Source organism: Apus apus, chromosome 17 (assembly GCF_020740795.1).
Source record: "Apus apus isolate bApuApu2 chromosome 17, bApuApu2.pri.cur, whole genome shotgun sequence".
In the NCBI taxonomy this organism is placed as follows: domain Eukaryota; kingdom Metazoa; phylum Chordata; class Aves; order Apodiformes; family Apodidae; genus Apus; species Apus apus.
Genome location: NC_067298.1, coordinates 8,055,252 through 8,073,302, shown reverse-complemented (window position 1 = coordinate 8,073,302; position 18,051 = coordinate 8,055,252). Strand labels below are relative to the sequence as shown.

Below are 18,051 nucleotides of genomic sequence, written 5' to 3'. Positions count from 1 at the left end.
GTGACACCCACACACAGAACTGTGAAACAGACTTTCCCACAACACCCACATTATGGTTCTAGTTAAGTGTATGGAAATCCAAGGTTCAAGTACCTCTCAAATGAGTTTTTAATTGTTAATAGAAAGAAACAAATGTACCAGTAATCATTAAGAGAGTCACAGGGGGAAATAGAGGACTTTCAGGCTTCCCCCTCCTTGACTTCCCTGGGCTGGGCAAAGCAGGCCTCAGATCTTCAGAACATGACTTTTCAGCCCCTTGACCTGTGGAAGGACTCAGCCTCCCACTGGAAGATGAAGACCATGTATTGCTGCACTTAACAGTCAAGAACGTGCTGTTCCAAACATTTTATAAAACTTGGTTTCTTTAAACTGAAAATTTTAAACTCTCATTTTTATTCTAATCTTCAATAATTTTTTTAATTATTATTATTTTTTTGGTTAGAACTTCCTGTGGAACATAAATTCTGTTTTGAGACTATTTCTATTCAACAGCACTATTCAGATGGAAGCATTTTCCTATTCATTCCACTTTGCAACTAACTGGTGCCACCCCAAATGTACTGGTCTTCCAAGAATGATGTGGCAGCCCTGGAATAGCTAATTAGTCGGGCTGTATGATGCCTCTGCCAAAAGTTTCAGCTTCCAGAGGCATTCCTTTAAGGAATGGTGGTGTGGGTTTGGCATTTACAAGGATACACATGGTTTCAGGAGCCCACAGGCACCAAAAGTTAGCTTGTGTTTTATAACTGCTCATCTCAACCCAGTCATTGAGCTGATGTCCTAACCACAGTGAGTCAAGCAAACTTCTTCAAAGCACTCATGGAGAAGCCTTTTGGTTAATTTTTCTTTTTTAATAAAAAAATATGTCTTTGGGGAATCTTTTAAGAAAATTCCACTTCTGCAGCAATTAACCGGGAAAATAATTATATTCAAACATTACTAGAACTGCAATATCATCTTTTGTAGATAAATACCTTGTCACTTAGCCCTCAATTTTTTTGTATATTGTTAAGATAAATTAAATACATCTAAATCCAGTACCTTTATACTTGGTCACCACAGCTGAGTTGACATTCAGAGGTTCTTGGAAGGTGACAGTGAGTGATGTGCTACTTGTTACCATGAGACAGACATTGGTTGGCGCCTCAGGGGCTCCTGGGAGAGAAGAGAAAACATCAGCTCTTCAGCACAACAAATCCTATTTAAACAATGTTTCTGAGTCTTCAAAGAACCCACTGAAAATCACCCTGCAATTGTGAGCTTTGGGTTGTAGGTGTTTGTGTTCTCTGCCTTTTGAGCATTTTAATTAGTGCCCCTGCTAACAATATCCTGCAGACACCATTTGTTTCTATCATGGGTTTTGGCTCCTTTCAGTTAAAAATATCTTCCTGCATATATGTAACCCAATAAAACAGATTCATGCTAATTATGTCAATGAAAAGCCACTATAAATCTCTTGGGGTGGGCAGGAGGAGAGAGAAAGGACAAAACCACAAAGTGCTAATTAAACCTTTATGTTTGTTTCACTAACAAACTCAAATTTATCAACTAAGAGAAAACATTTTCACATTATTGTGATTCAGAAACTACAAATTCCACAAATGTTTCAGTGTAGTAGTTCCAAAATACAGTTGTCCATTGAGGCCTAACATTTTTTCTATCTTTTTATTATTTATTATTATTTTTTTTAAGCTTAATTCACAGAATATTAATCAGACTTCATTCAGAAATCAAACACAAAATGTCATGGCTTACTGCTGGGATTGATTTGAAAAATCAGCATATTAGCTATAACACTACTGCTTTTATGTCCTGTATTGAGTAATACAAGGGGCACCACATTTGTCTTGAAGAAGTTAACTTAGAATAAAATTGAGAAAATTATTAGTAAGTTAATTTATATAAAGATGGTTGTAAAAATGTTGATGTCCATGATTGTTTTTTGTTGAATAGGATACAGCTAAAAGATTTACATATGAAACAATTCAGCCCTCTTTACTCCTTCCCATGGGCCCAAATTCACGTTTACTCTGGGAACAGACTCACTTGGACAGTTGTTTAAAGTGACACAATCTGTGACTACACTGATGAAATGTTTTATGTGGATGCCAAAATTAAGATTTAGTTGTCACAATTTTTATATATAAAATGAAAATCCATTGTTTGATCAAATGTGCAGAACAGCTCTTTTCTTTTTAAACAGAATATAACATTACAAAAATTCAAATCTCAAAAGAAAACAGGTCAATGTCCCCATCTCTCTTCTTCCCTATTAATGTGTTCTTTTCATATAATCCTATTGTAAACTTTGGGCATATTAAATGAGACCCAGGAGTAAATATGAAGAGAAATAAGCAGGACAGAATCATTAGATCCCAAACCAGGAATTTGGAGGTCTCATCCATTTTATGCAGCCCACTCCTAAAGGCATTTTCTGATATTTGGTCCTCTCCTGTTCTATCATCAATTTCATTCTCATTCTAGGGAAGGCCACTTATTCATATGCCTCAGTTTCTCCACCGTAACATTCATCTGCTTCAAAGCAGTGCCACGAGGATCAGTTAGTGAGAGGTCTTTGCTCAATAAAGTGTGAGTTTTGCTCACTTGGAGAGTCCTTGTCTTGAATTTTGCAACTACTTGCTTCTACTTACGAGCGTGCTCATAGCCTGCCTTCATGCGCCTGTACAGCCTGTGTCTCCATTCCCATGCTTTGAGCTGCTTCTCCTTTTCTGTGTTGTCTGGACCAAGGTCTTCATTCATCACTTGTGCAGACAGTTCAGTAACTCGCTGCTGTGCTTCCTGGACCAATGTACTCAGATGCACTGACCTGCTTTCCATGTTCACAACTACCAAGAAAAAGGAAAAGTGACTGCTTAGTGGACTTACAGGACAAAATTCTGGCCTTATGCATTCTGGTATGACACATGTAAGGTCAAATTCTTGAACACTCTGCCTTCCAGTCATCAAGTGGATGAGAGCATGCCATGCCAATGTACACCACTTGAGAATCTGGCCACTTCATTTAGATTAATGACATGAATAAACTGAGCAAATTTAATCTTCCAATATCTCTCCTATGCTTTAAAATATCTTAATTAGACTGAAATTGCATATATGTTTTAAACTGGTGGAATATTAAAACTGAACTAAAATAGTAAAGCATTTGGTTTCTATCCAACCCCTACTTTGCCACAGTGTCATGAGCTTTCATAGAAAAAAAGAAGGTTGCACTGGTTATAAACACATACATGTAAATCTCTGCAAGTGAAGAGAGATCTAGGTGGCAAACTGAAGAATGAGAGTTTTGGAATGGATCTCTTTCCAGGTTTTCTTTCTGCCTAAGTTTTGCCCATGTGACAAACTAGACAGACAGCAGGTTGACACAGATTTTCCTTTTCTCCAGCCCTCACAATAATTTTAATCTAACGATCAAGCAGTTCAGATTGCCTGTATGAACTGCCGCATGCTACATAGAGGTGAAAAGATCACATAGGTCGTGTAAATGGAAATAGGTTTGATTTTAGGCCAAGTCCACAAGACCAGCCCCTTGGTTATATAACAAAATGTGGTGAATTAAGCCCTATTCTCAGAATTGCTCTTAGCCTGAAATTGTTCAAAATAGTTGCAGTTTAGAAAACAGGATTTGTAGAAGTGCTTGATCTGAAAAGAGATGCAACCACTGATCTGATGTTCAATGTGCAGGAACTAGTGTACAAGAAAAAAATTGTGAAATCACAAAAAATGACTTTTCTCTGATGTCTGGTATTTTTAAAGAAGAGCTCTGATATAATCCTAATTTGATGAAAATATAGTCCTATTTACTGAAAATATTTCCCTAGCACAAGCAGCTACTTTTAGCAATGACAGGGAGTGGCTATATAGGGACAGCCAGACTTTTAGCTTCCCTCAGGTTTTTACAGGAACAGCATGAATCTTGCACAGGATGCACTGATCATTCACTTGCAAGAGCCAGGAGCAGTAGACATTTCTGAAAACTTCAAACTGAACTGTGTAAAAGACCAAGTCTAACAGGTTTTTGACATCAAAACATCACTTGAGCAAAGATGTCTGCACATATGAATTGCTGTTCCTAAACTGGAAACAGAGGATTATGAGACAAATCAGAGTGGAAAAGATATTCTCTAGTCCAACCTTCTTCTTCAAAATAGGGTCACCTATGAGGTCAGACCAGGTTACCAAGGGCATTACCTGATCTGGTGTTGAAAACTTCCCAGGGTGGAGGCTTTGCAACCACTCTAGGAAACCTGTTCTGCTGCTTTACTGTCTCTATGGTGATAAAGGTGTTTGTTTTATCCAGACTGAACCTCTCGTTTTAACTGTTGCCCTCTGCCTCTCATAATATCACAACTGAAATTTAGCAGAGTCTAAGAACAATCCAAGACACTAATGTGAAAAGTGCCATGGGCTCTCTAAAGCCACAGGAGGTGAGCAAAGAATTACTTAATGCCTCTGACATCTAAGAGGTTGTTTTTTAGGAAAATTTGTCTCTAAGATTTTGCTTCCAGAAGCTGGCTTGAAGCCATTGTTCTTGAAGTTTGATCATTCTTCATGTGGACATCAGAGACATATGGCCAGGCTTACTGGAATCTTACTTAGAACTGCCCATTAACTGGGAGACCAATGGTGGTACAGTTTCCTGGGTCCATGCCTACAACAAGCATGCAACACATCTGACAGCACAGCAGGACTGAGAGAGGACATTTTATGTTCCAGAACTTCAGGTGATTGAGAAGTGGCATCAGTTCAGGTTGTCACTGAGGATTTTGCTCTGTTTAACCAAGATTCTGATCCACAAGTGTCAGGTACTGGAAATGTGTTGAATCAGCCACTGGAAATTTTAATCTTATTTTTGTGTTCACAGAAACAAGCCAAACCGTAAATATGTGATAAGGGCAACTGAAAAGGTAGCACAGTGGATTTTGCCTCCTCTCCAAGTAAATTAATATTTTAAATGCTGTACTCTCTGCTCTTACTTTGTGTTTAAGAGATAAAATTTATACAGTCTGAGTTCCATGTGGAACTGAAGATCATAGTTTTACTTTCTGTTGGTTTATCTGCTGTTTTTCCTATTCCAGGCAGCAATCCAGGTGATACAGATGGAAACTATCTGTCCTCCAGATCCTCTTTTCTACAGCATTAAGTGAGGGGCTATAATGAGATTTCAGCTGGAGCACAACGATGCATATAGTGCAAGAGTTATAATTTACTAGGTAAGAAGTTTTCTGCTTGCTCTTGGAATGGGGAGTTCCTTTACCTTGCAGTCTCCCAGATCTGTCCTATACACATCCAATCAGATCAAGAGGTGCTTGTGTCTAGTCCCAAAATTGGGGTGAGTCAGACTTTTACCTTGAAATTCCCTCCCACCCAGCAAGGGGAAGTCTTGCTCAACTGCCCACCATAGAGAAATTAAAATGCTCCTGATGGGGTCTGGATGATGTTCTTCCAACCCTGAGATCACACAAACAGAATGGATTTAATTCCTGCAGGGCTGGTTAAGTACAGAAGGCGAGGCAGGACGACTAGAGCAAATAGAAAGTGACTGCTGTCAGTTCTATGAGAATGAAGCCACATATGAGATGCTGTGAACCTTTGTTTTAGTGCTGAAAGTAACTTTTGGCATTTTCCTCTCAAGTAGCAGCCATAAGCCCTTACGGTAAAAAAACTCCAAATTAACAATTGTTTGCTTTTTATTGAGAATGCTTCATCCATTATTTCAACCGGAAAAACTAAAAATCAAGATAAGTGAAGTGGAAATTTCGTGGGTATATTTTGAAATGGAAATGAGGTGGTTATATATTCATATTCTCTGTGTTCATAGGCATGTTTGCATTAATTACAGGAAATGAATACTAATTTATGATTGCCCCTGCTCGCCATCAGACTGCATTTATTTACAGATGAGGTCAATGAAAAATTAGTTTAGTCTTTTTTACTGCTGTTTAGAACACTCAAGACTGTGTTTTCCTCTAGATTTGTCATGGTTAATGAATGTTGCTTCAGCAGTCAATCATGTACTCTAAATGCTGTCACACTTTTTTTTAAAGCCTCAGTCATGAACCATGACAGAAAAATAAACAAATAAATATAAAACTAAAAAACTCTTTTCACTGAGCAGCTATACTATGCAAAAATCTCCAGGGAAGGTTAAAGGAGGCCAGAATAAATGATAATATAAGTGCTGTGGACATAGAAAAGCAATAAAGGTGTACCAACACTGAGGGTCTGGCAAAAAAACTCAGCACACACGCACATGCACACACTCTCTCCAGTGAAAAAACTGGCAATGTTAGTAGCCTCAAGGTGCAATTTCCTGGAGCACTGAGATTGACATGCCAGCACTAAATGCTGTTAATTTAACTAACTTCAAATTAATGGCAGAGTCTGCAGTGGCCAAACCCCTCAAACACAGTCTCATTATAGCCTTGCTGGGAATGTCCTAAATATAGGCATTGACAGTTTAAAACAAATTCGCATACATTGGTGTATTTTTAGACACAAGCAGGCGTCAGAGTTTGTGTCATGGTATATGGTTGATTAATTGGGTTGGTAAGTCACCCACTAACCCACAAATTGTGCATTAAAATGCCCATGAAGGGATACAAAGGATAGTTTTATAACTACAATATGTAGTTCTAAGCAATATTGGTATTCCAGTAAAGCGAGAAGGTCTGTTTTGTGCTTAGATTTTCTCTGGTTCTGTAGAACTTTGAAATTTTCATTAAAGTGGGATTTTGGGCCATTTGAAGACTAGGAGTGAGGAGTCTGTGGTAATGAGAATGATATAATTCAACACAACCTATATCCTGAAGGCCAAAATCAAAAGGATTATCAAAATAAATCAAAGTTTAGACAACCCATCATCCTTTCATTTTTGATGACACCATATTTCAGACCATGATCTTGGAATCACCCATTCAGTTCCCATTTCCATATTTTTGTAGATTTTTTTCTCAGTATTGATATTAACTCAGCTACCCCAGTGTTAATCACATTTAAAGCTCAATTTGATTAATCAGTTGGTGCTATCCAGCATAAAGAACAAAAAAAAGATCTACTGAGCACACATTCAGTAAGCAGTGTGTCCTCCAACACTGTGGTGCCATTGCTGGTATAAGCATCTTTATGATATTTTGTCTATAACATAATTAATTTCCCAAATCAGCAACAAACCTAATCTCCTATAGGCAATTATCTAAGCCAATTAAATTTGTGTTCTTTACTTACAGTGTGGGCTTTCCTTTGCCCCAACGTGTAGAAGGGTTCGAGCAATAGGGACGTTGTTTGTCAATATGGCAATATCCAGAGGAGTTAGTCCCTCACTGTTTGGTGTGTTCAGGTCCAGTTCTTCCAGTGTGTATTGATAAAGAAGAATCTGAACAGCATCCAGATCTTGCTGTTCCACAGCTTCAAACATAGCTTCATTGCACTGGAAATTCTGTGTATTGATAAAAGCAGAAGGTCAGGAAACCTATCAAATGTCACTGTTATAAAAGTAAGTTGAGAAAATGTGTTTTGTGGGATTGCCATAAAATATTGATCCTCCAGCCCTAACTTAGGTTTGGCTAGAAACATGGAAATTGTTTGCAGCAGAACTGAGCTTGATCTTCCTCTGAACTTGTGTGCTTCAACTTGCTTCCGGACTGTAGGAAGATTCAAGTGAGATTCAAACACATAAAAACAAACCCCTGATTTAGTTACACATCTTTCCTGTAATCAAGTTACATGAGCAGTATTGTATATTTTCAGTGTGAAACTGGATGAAAGACCATGATTTTGGCAAAGTCTCAGTTCATACTCAAAATTTAAAGTAAAAATCTGGGTTATACAAACTCAGGTGATCGAAATACAAAGCAAACAAGTTGTCTGGAGAAAAATCTTCACAGCTCCAGTGAGCTGGTAATAGGTACTGTTCATTCAAATACTTCAGTCATTTCTAAGTGCATTTTACTTGTAGCTAGAAGCAGCTTTGAAATGTATAGTCCTTAAATAAAGAGGAAGAAATGAGACTGAAAAAATTGACTGTCCAATATACAAGGCCAGAAAGTGGTGTGTGTGAACAGCAAAGAACATAAGCAGCCAAAACCAAGATCATACATGGCACCAACCCTCAGTAGGAAGAACCACTGAAGCTTTTCCTTACCCATGTCAAAGAGATTAAAAAAAAATGGTATAACACAAATAAACCCATAATTTCTTGATTGAGCTGGGGGCAAGCACGTGCAGAAGAGAAGCATGGCTTGCAGGTTTTGATATGAGAACATCCCTCTGGAGCCTACAGTGAAGACAAGTTATTTACCAAAATTCTCAGGCCTGACAGAAATATTTTGGTCTACTGATTTACATGTGAAGTATTGGTGCCACACAGAGAAATTAAGTACACTTAAGTACACAAGGTTGCTCATGCTGGAGAAAATTTTTGGGTAGAATAAAAGACAGTTCTTAAACAAGTTAAATTGTTAAAATGGGTCTCTGTCAAAATCTTGTTTTCAGATTCTACTCTAGATTGTAAAATGATTCAGATTTAATTTCATTATCGAATACTTGGGTCATACTTAGTGTTAGGTGCAAGAGAAAAATCTCAGAAAAAGGAACAGTTGAATGGTGAGCAGTTAGATTTATCATTCTTTACCCATCCCTCCATTCAAGGCAAAAAATGCCTTTAGGGACACAGACTGACATTAGAGAGGGCACATCTCCATAAAATTTTAGAAAAAAGGCCAGCACATATTTCTCTTATTGTAAGGTAAAACTTAAAAATGACAGAAATTTTTACTGCAATGCAGCAAAATTTATTTTCATTCCAGTAGCTCCACATATCTGCTGTCTTGCTCACATAACACCTTATCGTCCTGAAATCAGAGATCTTGCTCTGCTCTGGTGTTTTGCCCCTGCCCTGAAGGGATGAAGTGCTCTGTCTAGAAACTAAAAGAATTTTACTTAATTTTATTCTAAGAACAAAATATTGATATGATTCTGATACATGCTAAATGTCACCAGCTCCCTCGGGTCAATGACCTTTTTAACAGTGGTGTGTCACCTGGATTATCTACTCAAAATTAACACAAAGAGATCAATGGCCACCTAAAGAAAAAAAAAAAGCAGCTTTGCTCTTTGAAATTTCATTATTATGGATGCAGAACTGTGAACTGATAGACTGTTTGTTCATATAAATGGTAAGAAATGCAACAGATATTCACTAATTCCCTGAAAATATACAAAAAAGCTCATTAATTTCATCCCAGTTTACACGCATTTCAAATTCATTTACTGTTATTGGAACTTCCTCTATAACGTTGTTTATAGAAATGAAGGGTAATTATGTTTCATAAGCATCTGCTTTTTGATCTAGTCTGAAACCAACAAAATCATATTACTCTTGTAAATGATCACAGCTAGGAAAATCTACTTATTTAACAGTAAATTCATAAGCAGCTTACTACAGAGGGAATTGGTGGAAGTAAATTTAATTACTGCATTACTTTCCATTTCTTTTAGTTAAGTTCATTTTAAGAAACACTGGCTAACAGTCTGAGAGCAGAACAGAAAGGTACAGCTGATGGTATTACTCCAGGACAGGCTTGTGGTGCTCACTTAGGACAGGAAACTAGGTGCTTCTGGGGTCAAATTTCACTTCTGTGGCACTGGATACATACATGGTTTTTGCCTTTTTTTTGAAATCAGAATAGTGATTAGCTTTTAATTGACTTTATGTATGTGCATAAAAATTAAATGCGTTAGCATTCGCAGCATGCTACCCTGAGTTCTCAGTATGATTATTTGGCTTTAATTCCAATTTTGTGGGAACCTCAATAAATTGTGTATGACATCTCAGGAGCTCTTGCATTATAGAAAACAAAGAAAAACACCCTGTTGCATAATAAAAAAAAGATGCTTGACTTCAGTATTACAACTGAAACCCAATGATATGATATGTAGCCCTTTTGAAATATATATTTACACACAATTTAATGACAGATTTTACCTACCTGAATGATTATTGTGGAATTATTTTGAAAACTTTGATTTGGATTATTTTTGGATTCAGTTACCAAGATTTAGACCCACAGAGATGCCTTTGAAAATGCATCTTTGGATTTTTGCTTGCCAAATGAAATACCTGAAGTGTTTGTGAAATTCTGGCCTTAAGTAAGCTGCTGAACAGAATCTAAGCACGTGGTCAACTTAATTCCTCATAAATTCTCTTGCCAGTTAACCTGTTGGCAAGAATGTTTCGCCAAAAGTGAAAAAAAAAAAAAGAAGAAAATTTCTGTTTTTTTCATTTCATAGAAATCTGATTGAAAAAACTGCACTGATTTAAGCAAGGAACAGAACATGAAATTTATAAGCTGCTTCATCCAATCCAAACAATTATGAGACTAAATTACAAATATAAGGTTTTCCAAATGAACAATTCAGACAAAAGCAATAGCCTGAAATATGTTTGCAAGTTTCATAACTTCAAAGAGTGTAAAAACTGTGATATGGTCTTTCTAACTGGGGGTTTACACATCCCTCAAGCACAGAGCAGTGTATATCTAATCCTGCTGTAGCTACTTCAGTCAAAAAAATACCCTGGTGAGACAGCAAAATATCTACCACATTTTCAGCCATGCCAGTAAATGGCCCCATTTAGAAATCTGCATTGATCCCAGCTCTGCAAGTCCAGGAGAACTTTCTACACACCTGACCAACTTTTCCCCAACTATTTGCTTTCACACAGAAAATAAATATATTTGAAGATCACCTAGTTTTCTGCAAAAAGCTGATCATACCGTTACAAGGCTAATAATGCAATATTATTCAGATATCTGCAGCCTAGGGGTAAGACATTCAAACAGGGGTAAGATGTAGCATCTTAGGACCCATGTGCTCAATTTTAGTCCAGCTGGTATTATCATGAGTACTAACAAGATCCTTTGGATTTCTGCTTTCATTTACTTTTACTAGATAATTCTGCTCTGAAAAGACAGAACCATTGAATTAAAAAAGAAACTGAATCACATTTACAAGTGATCAAGTAAAGTTTAGGGGCAGTTTTTACATTGCTTTTTCCTTGCCTCAGTCCTGAAGCCTCTAATCATTACCCAGACAGCTGTGCTATGTGATTAATTTATTTAGGTGTTACTCTGATGCAAAAATGTATATACTGAAAAGGACTACAGTATTGCTTTGCAGTAAGTAATAACCATGTTCCAGTAAGTGATTCAGTGCTGGAGTGTTTAGAAATGCAATCTTATGTAGCTTAATTAAAATGAAGTGCTCCTTTCAAGATATTTGCTCTGGGTTTGACTGAAAAAGTCCACTATGTGCTACTGGAGCTGGAAAAAAACATTAAAGTAGTTTCTGCAAAGACTTGTTTTGATAAACATAAGTTCAAGAATAAAGCTATTTTGGGACACAGCTATGTCTGCAGCAAGACAACAATTTACTGAATGGAAAGTGTTGCACAGCAAGAGAGAATGGAAAGAAAACTCTTTACCAGCCAAAGCTGAAAGAAAAAAAAAAATCTAACAAATATTGTTCACTTGTCTGGAGACATGATTTTAATCATTGGCTTAGGTCTGTAGTACAGAAACTCAGTGATTAAAAAAATATATCAGCTAGTAACTTGACCAGGAATACTCCCACCCCTTCACTGATGGTTGCTTGCTATTTAGGGAAAACTGTAAAAACAATAGGTAGAATGGATAAAATGGGATCCAGAGCCTTTTGAGTTCAGTGGGAGTCTGTTCACTGCCTGTTGGGACAGCAGCTCAGCCCCCAGACTGGCAGTGCCCAGAGGTACCCATGCTTGGTGGAGGTCAGCACTGACAAAAGCTGTGTCACTCCTGTGACAGAGCAGTGGGCTGGAGGAAACAAAGTCACAAGGAAGTCTGTATCCCATTAATCCACCATCTGCATCACAATGTAAAATCAGTTCTCCTAATTATGATTACTGGTTAAATATGTACTCCCACAGCATGGCAGATCTGGATTTTAAAGGGACAGAAGTGATTGTAAGTAATTAGCTCCGTGGAGAGCAGAGGGCTTGAGCCTCAGAAGGAGTGCACAGCTCCTCAATCTTTGGGCTATGCTCATTTGCCATTTCTGTTCTCATTAGTTAAGTATGATAGAACACCACATATTTGAATAGGTATGTAATTTGAAGTGTATATTTAGAGAAACACTGGTCAGAAGATATGCTAACAGACTGGCATTCATTCAGTCTGCATGTCAGTCTGCTCTGGCATGGTCCCCAGCACTAGCTTATCCTCCTCTCTTTCACTCACTTAGTCACACACAAGCTTGCATTTGAAAAGAAGGCAGCAAGAAAGGATAGTGGCTAAAAAATGAATCTAAAGAATCTTTTCCCACAGTTCATGCTTACAGGCACATACTCAAATGATCCCTACCAACTAGAAGTATTTGCAAACCCATTGTCTCAAAAGCACAGCTGTTGGCTGCTATGCAAAGGGTGTTCTATCAAAACCTGTTTGAGTTTCACACTTCTCCATCTGTAAAACAAAATCTGTCTCTGCCAGAGCTGAGAGGAAGGAGCCATGATCCTCTCCTTCCTTCAGGTCATGGTCTCTCTCCACAGGGGAGACACAGCAGCCGCTGACTTCCCAATGCACTAGATACACATTTCAACTTAGCTCTTCCATGGGGCATGCTTGAGTCCTCTGACTTCAAGAAAGGAGTGATCCTAGGATGTAGGACCATTGGATTGATTTTAAAATTATTTTCAATCCTTGCATTGATTCTTACAATTTGTCTCATACATAATAAAGATTTGTGAGTGTTAAAGGAGCCTAGAGTGTGCTTTTTCTTCTGACACAATGTGAAATTTTTATAATCTAGCCCAATCATGTTCCGAAACCAGTCCTGCATTGCACTAGGCATCTGCCTTAGTGCAGCAGAGTCATGGTTCCAAGAGGTGTCTTCTGACACTTTCACAGACATTGCCATAAGTGATTTCTCTTCAGAAGTGGAAGGGAACTTGTTCCATCAAAATAATCTAGAGGAGAAGCTGAAGGATGAGTTTTTCATTCCTACCTGGAAAAAGGGGAATTTATTTTGTTTTGGCAATATCAAGAGCAGGTTCATCTTCCTCCACCAAATATGAAAGATTCTGTTGTGCACTGAATTTACACTGTGCTGTTATCCCAGGGACATAATCCATTCCTCAAAATGTATGTGCTGGAAGCTGTGTAACTTCACCAGCACTGGCATTGACAAAAATTGAGTGTGAAGTCCAGCAGGTGCTTCAGTGCTTTCCTTCACTGGCACCAGAGTGCTCAGCTGGGTTCTGCAGCTAGGGTAGGGTACCCAGGCCAGACTGCTTCCTAAGGGATCTCATTTTTCTATGGTCTTATTTAGTCACCACAGTCTGTGACCAATCTTGCATTTATCTGTCACAGCATATAAACTCCAGTTGCTCTGGTTTTGGAAAGCCAGGAACTTCTATTAAAGTAATCTCCAGTTTTTGCAAAAATACTTTCTTATTTTCTTATAAGTGAAATACTTGTGTATATATTGAATCCACATTTTCTTCGCTCCACCAAGACAAGACCTTACTCCTAAAATAAAGCATCATCACTTGAATAAGATAGCTTTTCTTTAGCTTTCAAGAAGGTCAGATTTATTTTGACACAGGATCATAAATGATAAATCTGGGAAGAATGTACCGCATTGACCAGGAAACAAAGTGAGATGTTGGAAACTGTACAGATTAAAAGCAATTTGGTTAAGGAGACAGATGGGACAGTAAATTGGCAGTTTGGTGTATATCAGGTAATTACCATGGAGGTCTTGCGGAGGCTGAGCCGGTCTGATCGAGCTCTGAAATAGGCCTCATCAAAGGATGTGTGACTCCCCTTCAGCTTCTCTGACAGGTTCCGGTACAGCCGCTTTGCAGCATTTGGAGAGGATGGCACGCTGTTCTTTTTAGTCTGGAGGAGACTTAAGTTATGCATTTGCTGTGTCATTTTCAGCTCGTAGTTTCTAGAAGAAAAACAACAGCTGTTTAACAAGAGCTTGCTACAGTAACATAACTGATCAGAACTGTAGCACTGAAATGCACATTGCAAGACTTCTGTAGCAAAAATCACTTTTACACAGACAGGGTTTGAACACCCAGAAGATTTTTTTTGGGCTTTTTCAATGGCAAATTGCTCTTTATGGAATTATATGGAATTAGTCCCAATGAGGAGGGAGAATTGAAGATGGAAAAATACAACAGACCACTTCAGAGCTCTTTGCTAATTTAAGAGATGGAGTTTCTTTTAATGAGGGAAATGGCCTTTTGACATTGAGTTCTGGTAATACAAGTGTCAGAAAAAATTACACCCAAATGTAAAAGTTACTACACAGTTTGGATAGCATGTGCATGATCTGTGCACTCAGGAAGTATGGCTGGATTAAAAATGTTTTTTCATCTGCACCCATCACAACTACTACAGAAGCAGGGCGTGAGCTTATGTTTCATTTGCACCAAATGCTAACATGTTGTGATCCATATGAGAGGTCATTGCTACAGGGAATGCTTTTTTGTTAGAGTTTTGAAGAGCATTTGCAGGGAGAGAACCTGCTCTTTGACCAAGACTCCTGAGACATTGTATTTTACTAAATAATAGCTGAAATACAGACAGCCTATTTAGGCTTTCTCTCAGGCTTAGCAAGGCATATGTGCATTTTTAGCTTAAACTACCTCTGGCCAACTAGTGTCCAGATTATTGCAAACAAAGAGTTGTGTTTTACAATTAATATAATCTGTGATTCTAACTGTTGCTGTTTACAGTTTCATACTGTGTCATTTCTTCCCTCAGTTAGTGGACAGGCACAGGTTTTGTCTATATATTATAGAACTTTATTCTGCTTCATGTTTGCTCTGTCCATTTAGACTACGAACTGTTCCAAGAGGGACTGTCTCCTCTGTATAAGACTGCCTAGTCTAATAGCATTTCCATATTATCTCATAATTAAACAATACTTCCTATGCACTATGATTACAGTAATTTTTCTGTATTAGGAAAATCTGAATGAATATTTAACTCTCTGTAAATACTTTATGTGGGAATAGTTTTGCCTTTCTGAAGGAAAACTAAGAATCAGGTTTGACCCAACTGCAAGCACAGGAAACTATATCCAGGGATCGCTGTAAGTGAAAAGGTGACAAAAACGCACAATTTCCTCACATTTCCTTTTTCCCTGCCAAGAGTGTGTATGCATTTCTGAGACAGACTTTCTGTCTAGAAGACTTTACAGTTGTAATAGTAAATCTGGCTACCTTTTCAGACTATCTTTTCCTGGAAATGAGCTTTAGATTCTTTTTTTAATTATGATTCAAATCCTGTAACTTTGTTTTCATCATCTCAGCCTGCATCTGAGCAAATCAGATGACAGCACCAGATGCTAATAACTATTTACTATCATAAAAATATTCTTTACTAAACACTCACCCTGCTTTCAAGGCTCCTCATTGGCATGAATTGGTCCCTAAGATTAAAGACACCACTTGGGTCTCATAAGATGTCTAGATCTTCCTTTCTCATTTGTAAATTGTGGTGGAGCACACATCCTGAGCCCGAAAGTATCTGATTACAAGTTATCTCACATATTCTCCAAGCTCAGGGGGTATTGAAGGGAGATCAAGTCTCTGCACAAAGAGACACAGAGTCAACATAATTGTTATATGTGATGAGAAGACTGTTAAATTAGAATCACAGTGTGTGCAATCAGAAGAATGGCATTAAGTGAGCTGCATCCCTGAAACTCATGTGCAACAGCAGGCAGCATAAGAAATGAGCTCTCCGGGACTCAGGGAGTGACAATATTACAATGAGTTTGGACTGCTTTTCTCTGAGCTTATGGCAAAAAGTTTGTGAGGCTTGCACAAGCAATTCTTCCTCCTTTTGAATTATCACATGCATTTCAGCAATGCCTACAAGGACTACTTGAAATCACTGTCTCCTCAAACCAAGCATTTTATTCTCTGCCCCCAAGTGTAATCTTGTGTAGACTAAGAGGAAACATAGCAAGATATGTTTAAACAGTCTCTGTCATGGGAAGTTGCTCATTAACATCAAACTAGAGCATAACACTGAAATTATGATCACCAATGCCAACTCACAAACATTCCAGACATGCCAGAATTATTTGGAACCATGTGCTGAAATCAGTGTGGGTTAGGCTTTATTGTATGAAAGTTGCTGCAAATTGTTGTTTTAATATTACTCAAACTTAGAACACAGCCTTTTGTTTTACAGATGCATCTTTGGAATAGTTTGGGAGTATAAACATGAAATAAAATTCTTTAAGATGGTAAAAAGATTTCATCTACATTTATCTCTGTTTAACATAGTTTCAACAGTTTGGTTGATTTTCAGATAGTTATTAAAAATAAGCTTAAAATCTAGCTCATTACCCCCAAAGCTGATTACCTATCTTCCACTATTCCATGTTACTAGTATTTTAAAGACACTCAATAATTTGCTAAATAGAATATAACAATAATAATTTAATTCTCAGTTATTTGGAGTAACATGGATTTTATTAGTATGTAGAACTACAGATTGTCCCACACAAATTTCTCCTCTTACCTCTGTTGTCAGGAACTTCCTCCTTCCATCAATAAAGTATAGGTCAACAGTTTGTCCCAAATTGTGGATAAAAATAGACCAAAAAATGTCATAGACATATTTGTAAAGGCAGTTTCAGCTTCCCAAAATCATTTGATTCCAAGAGCACAGTCATTGAACACCAAATACCACAGTCAGGAAACTCCCGAGATAGAACAATGTGCATCACCCAGATGAGGACAAAAGAGAAGAGTAGACCCACCAAACACTTAATTCCAAGGTAACTCAGCATACTCCACTGTCTTTGCTTCAGGGTTATATTTTTTATACAAAAAGGAACAGGCTCAGCACCTCTGAGTGGCACAATATTCATTATGGAGAGATTCCAAACTACATTAAGCCTGTATGCCAACATGGAAACTTACTGAGAAACTGTAGACATTTAGAAAATTTACATTAAATGAATAGATTATATCTACTTAGTAGGACTTCTCATACCTATTGTGGTATTCTTAAAACCAAACAAGAATACCTGTTATTAAAGCTAATGTGGCTTGTGCCTTTATCATTTCCTCCCCAGGCTGGTAAAGTCCTCGCTCCATCTCCCTACACCAAACTACCTGTTTGCTGACTTCAAGTCCCCAAGTTATCTATGGAGACACCAGGCATTGAAGAACAGCTGAGATTTTTGGTGTTGATGCAAAGAGACGTTTATTTATGTTTGAAGTCATGCTTATAGAAACTGTAGTGCATCTAGTTCATAGCATTAATATTGTGACAATACTCTTGAGGATTAAAATAATTACGAAAACAGGGATTTTGCCAGCCTGACTCCTAAAAAGCCAATCTCTTCTCTAGCCTTCACTAAGGCAGGGTATGTATTTGTATCTATCTCCTTACACTTAGTTGCCCAGATGTCTTTCATAGAATTTCTTGAAAGTCATCAAATTCAAGCTTTTCTTGAGAAGCTGAGAAGTAATTTTCTGAATCCCAACTTTCTACACAGAACTCTTGACAGCAACATTTTCTTTTTTCAGAAGATATTAAGCTAAGCAAGTAAAGGACAAGCACCTCTCAGTCTTTGAACAGCTTTCCAGGAAATCCAAGGTGTTCTAGTCACACATCTCTCAATACACATTCAAAACTCAGTTTGCAGATCAGCTCTATTGTATTATGTACACTTCAAAAAGAAAATAGGATCTCTATGTTGCAGCACTCTAGGATGCTGGTGTAGTCGCAGGACTACAGAAAATTTAGGTATCATTGGGCTGCTAGTCTCTATCTCCAACCCAGAAAAGCCCAGCAGCAGTGCAATCCCGTCTGCTCAGACCTGTTCCCCATGGCATGTGCAACTGTTCATATTGACTGTATCTAAATACAGTTTGATTCCAGCCATTACATTTCCTAGGGTTTGCTGAAGTCCCTCCCACTTTGATTTGGTCAATGAAAAAGGATTTATACATTCAGAAGA

General features: G+C 37.8%; 1 protein-coding gene across 1 annotated transcript in view; it reads right to left on the bottom strand.

Moving 5' to 3' along the window:
• Nucleotides 1–14,003, bottom strand: part of ANKFN1 (ankyrin repeat and fibronectin type III domain containing 1) — a 58,884-nt gene extending 44,881 nt beyond the window's left edge. Inside the window, exons 1-4 of the mRNA XM_051634919.1 lie at nucleotides 13,803–14,003; nucleotides 7,246–7,456; nucleotides 2,652–2,846; nucleotides 1,042–1,155 (exon numbers count right to left, since the gene is read on the bottom strand). Of these exons, the coding sequence (XP_051490879.1) occupies nucleotides 1,042–1,155; nucleotides 2,652–2,846; nucleotides 7,246–7,456; nucleotides 13,803–13,988 (706 nt within the window). The 5' untranslated portion in view covers nucleotides 13,989–14,003. The remainder of the gene's footprint in view (nucleotides 1–1,041; nucleotides 1,156–2,651; nucleotides 2,847–7,245; nucleotides 7,457–13,802) is intronic.
• Between the last annotated feature and the right edge of the window lie 4,048 nt (nucleotides 14,004–18,051).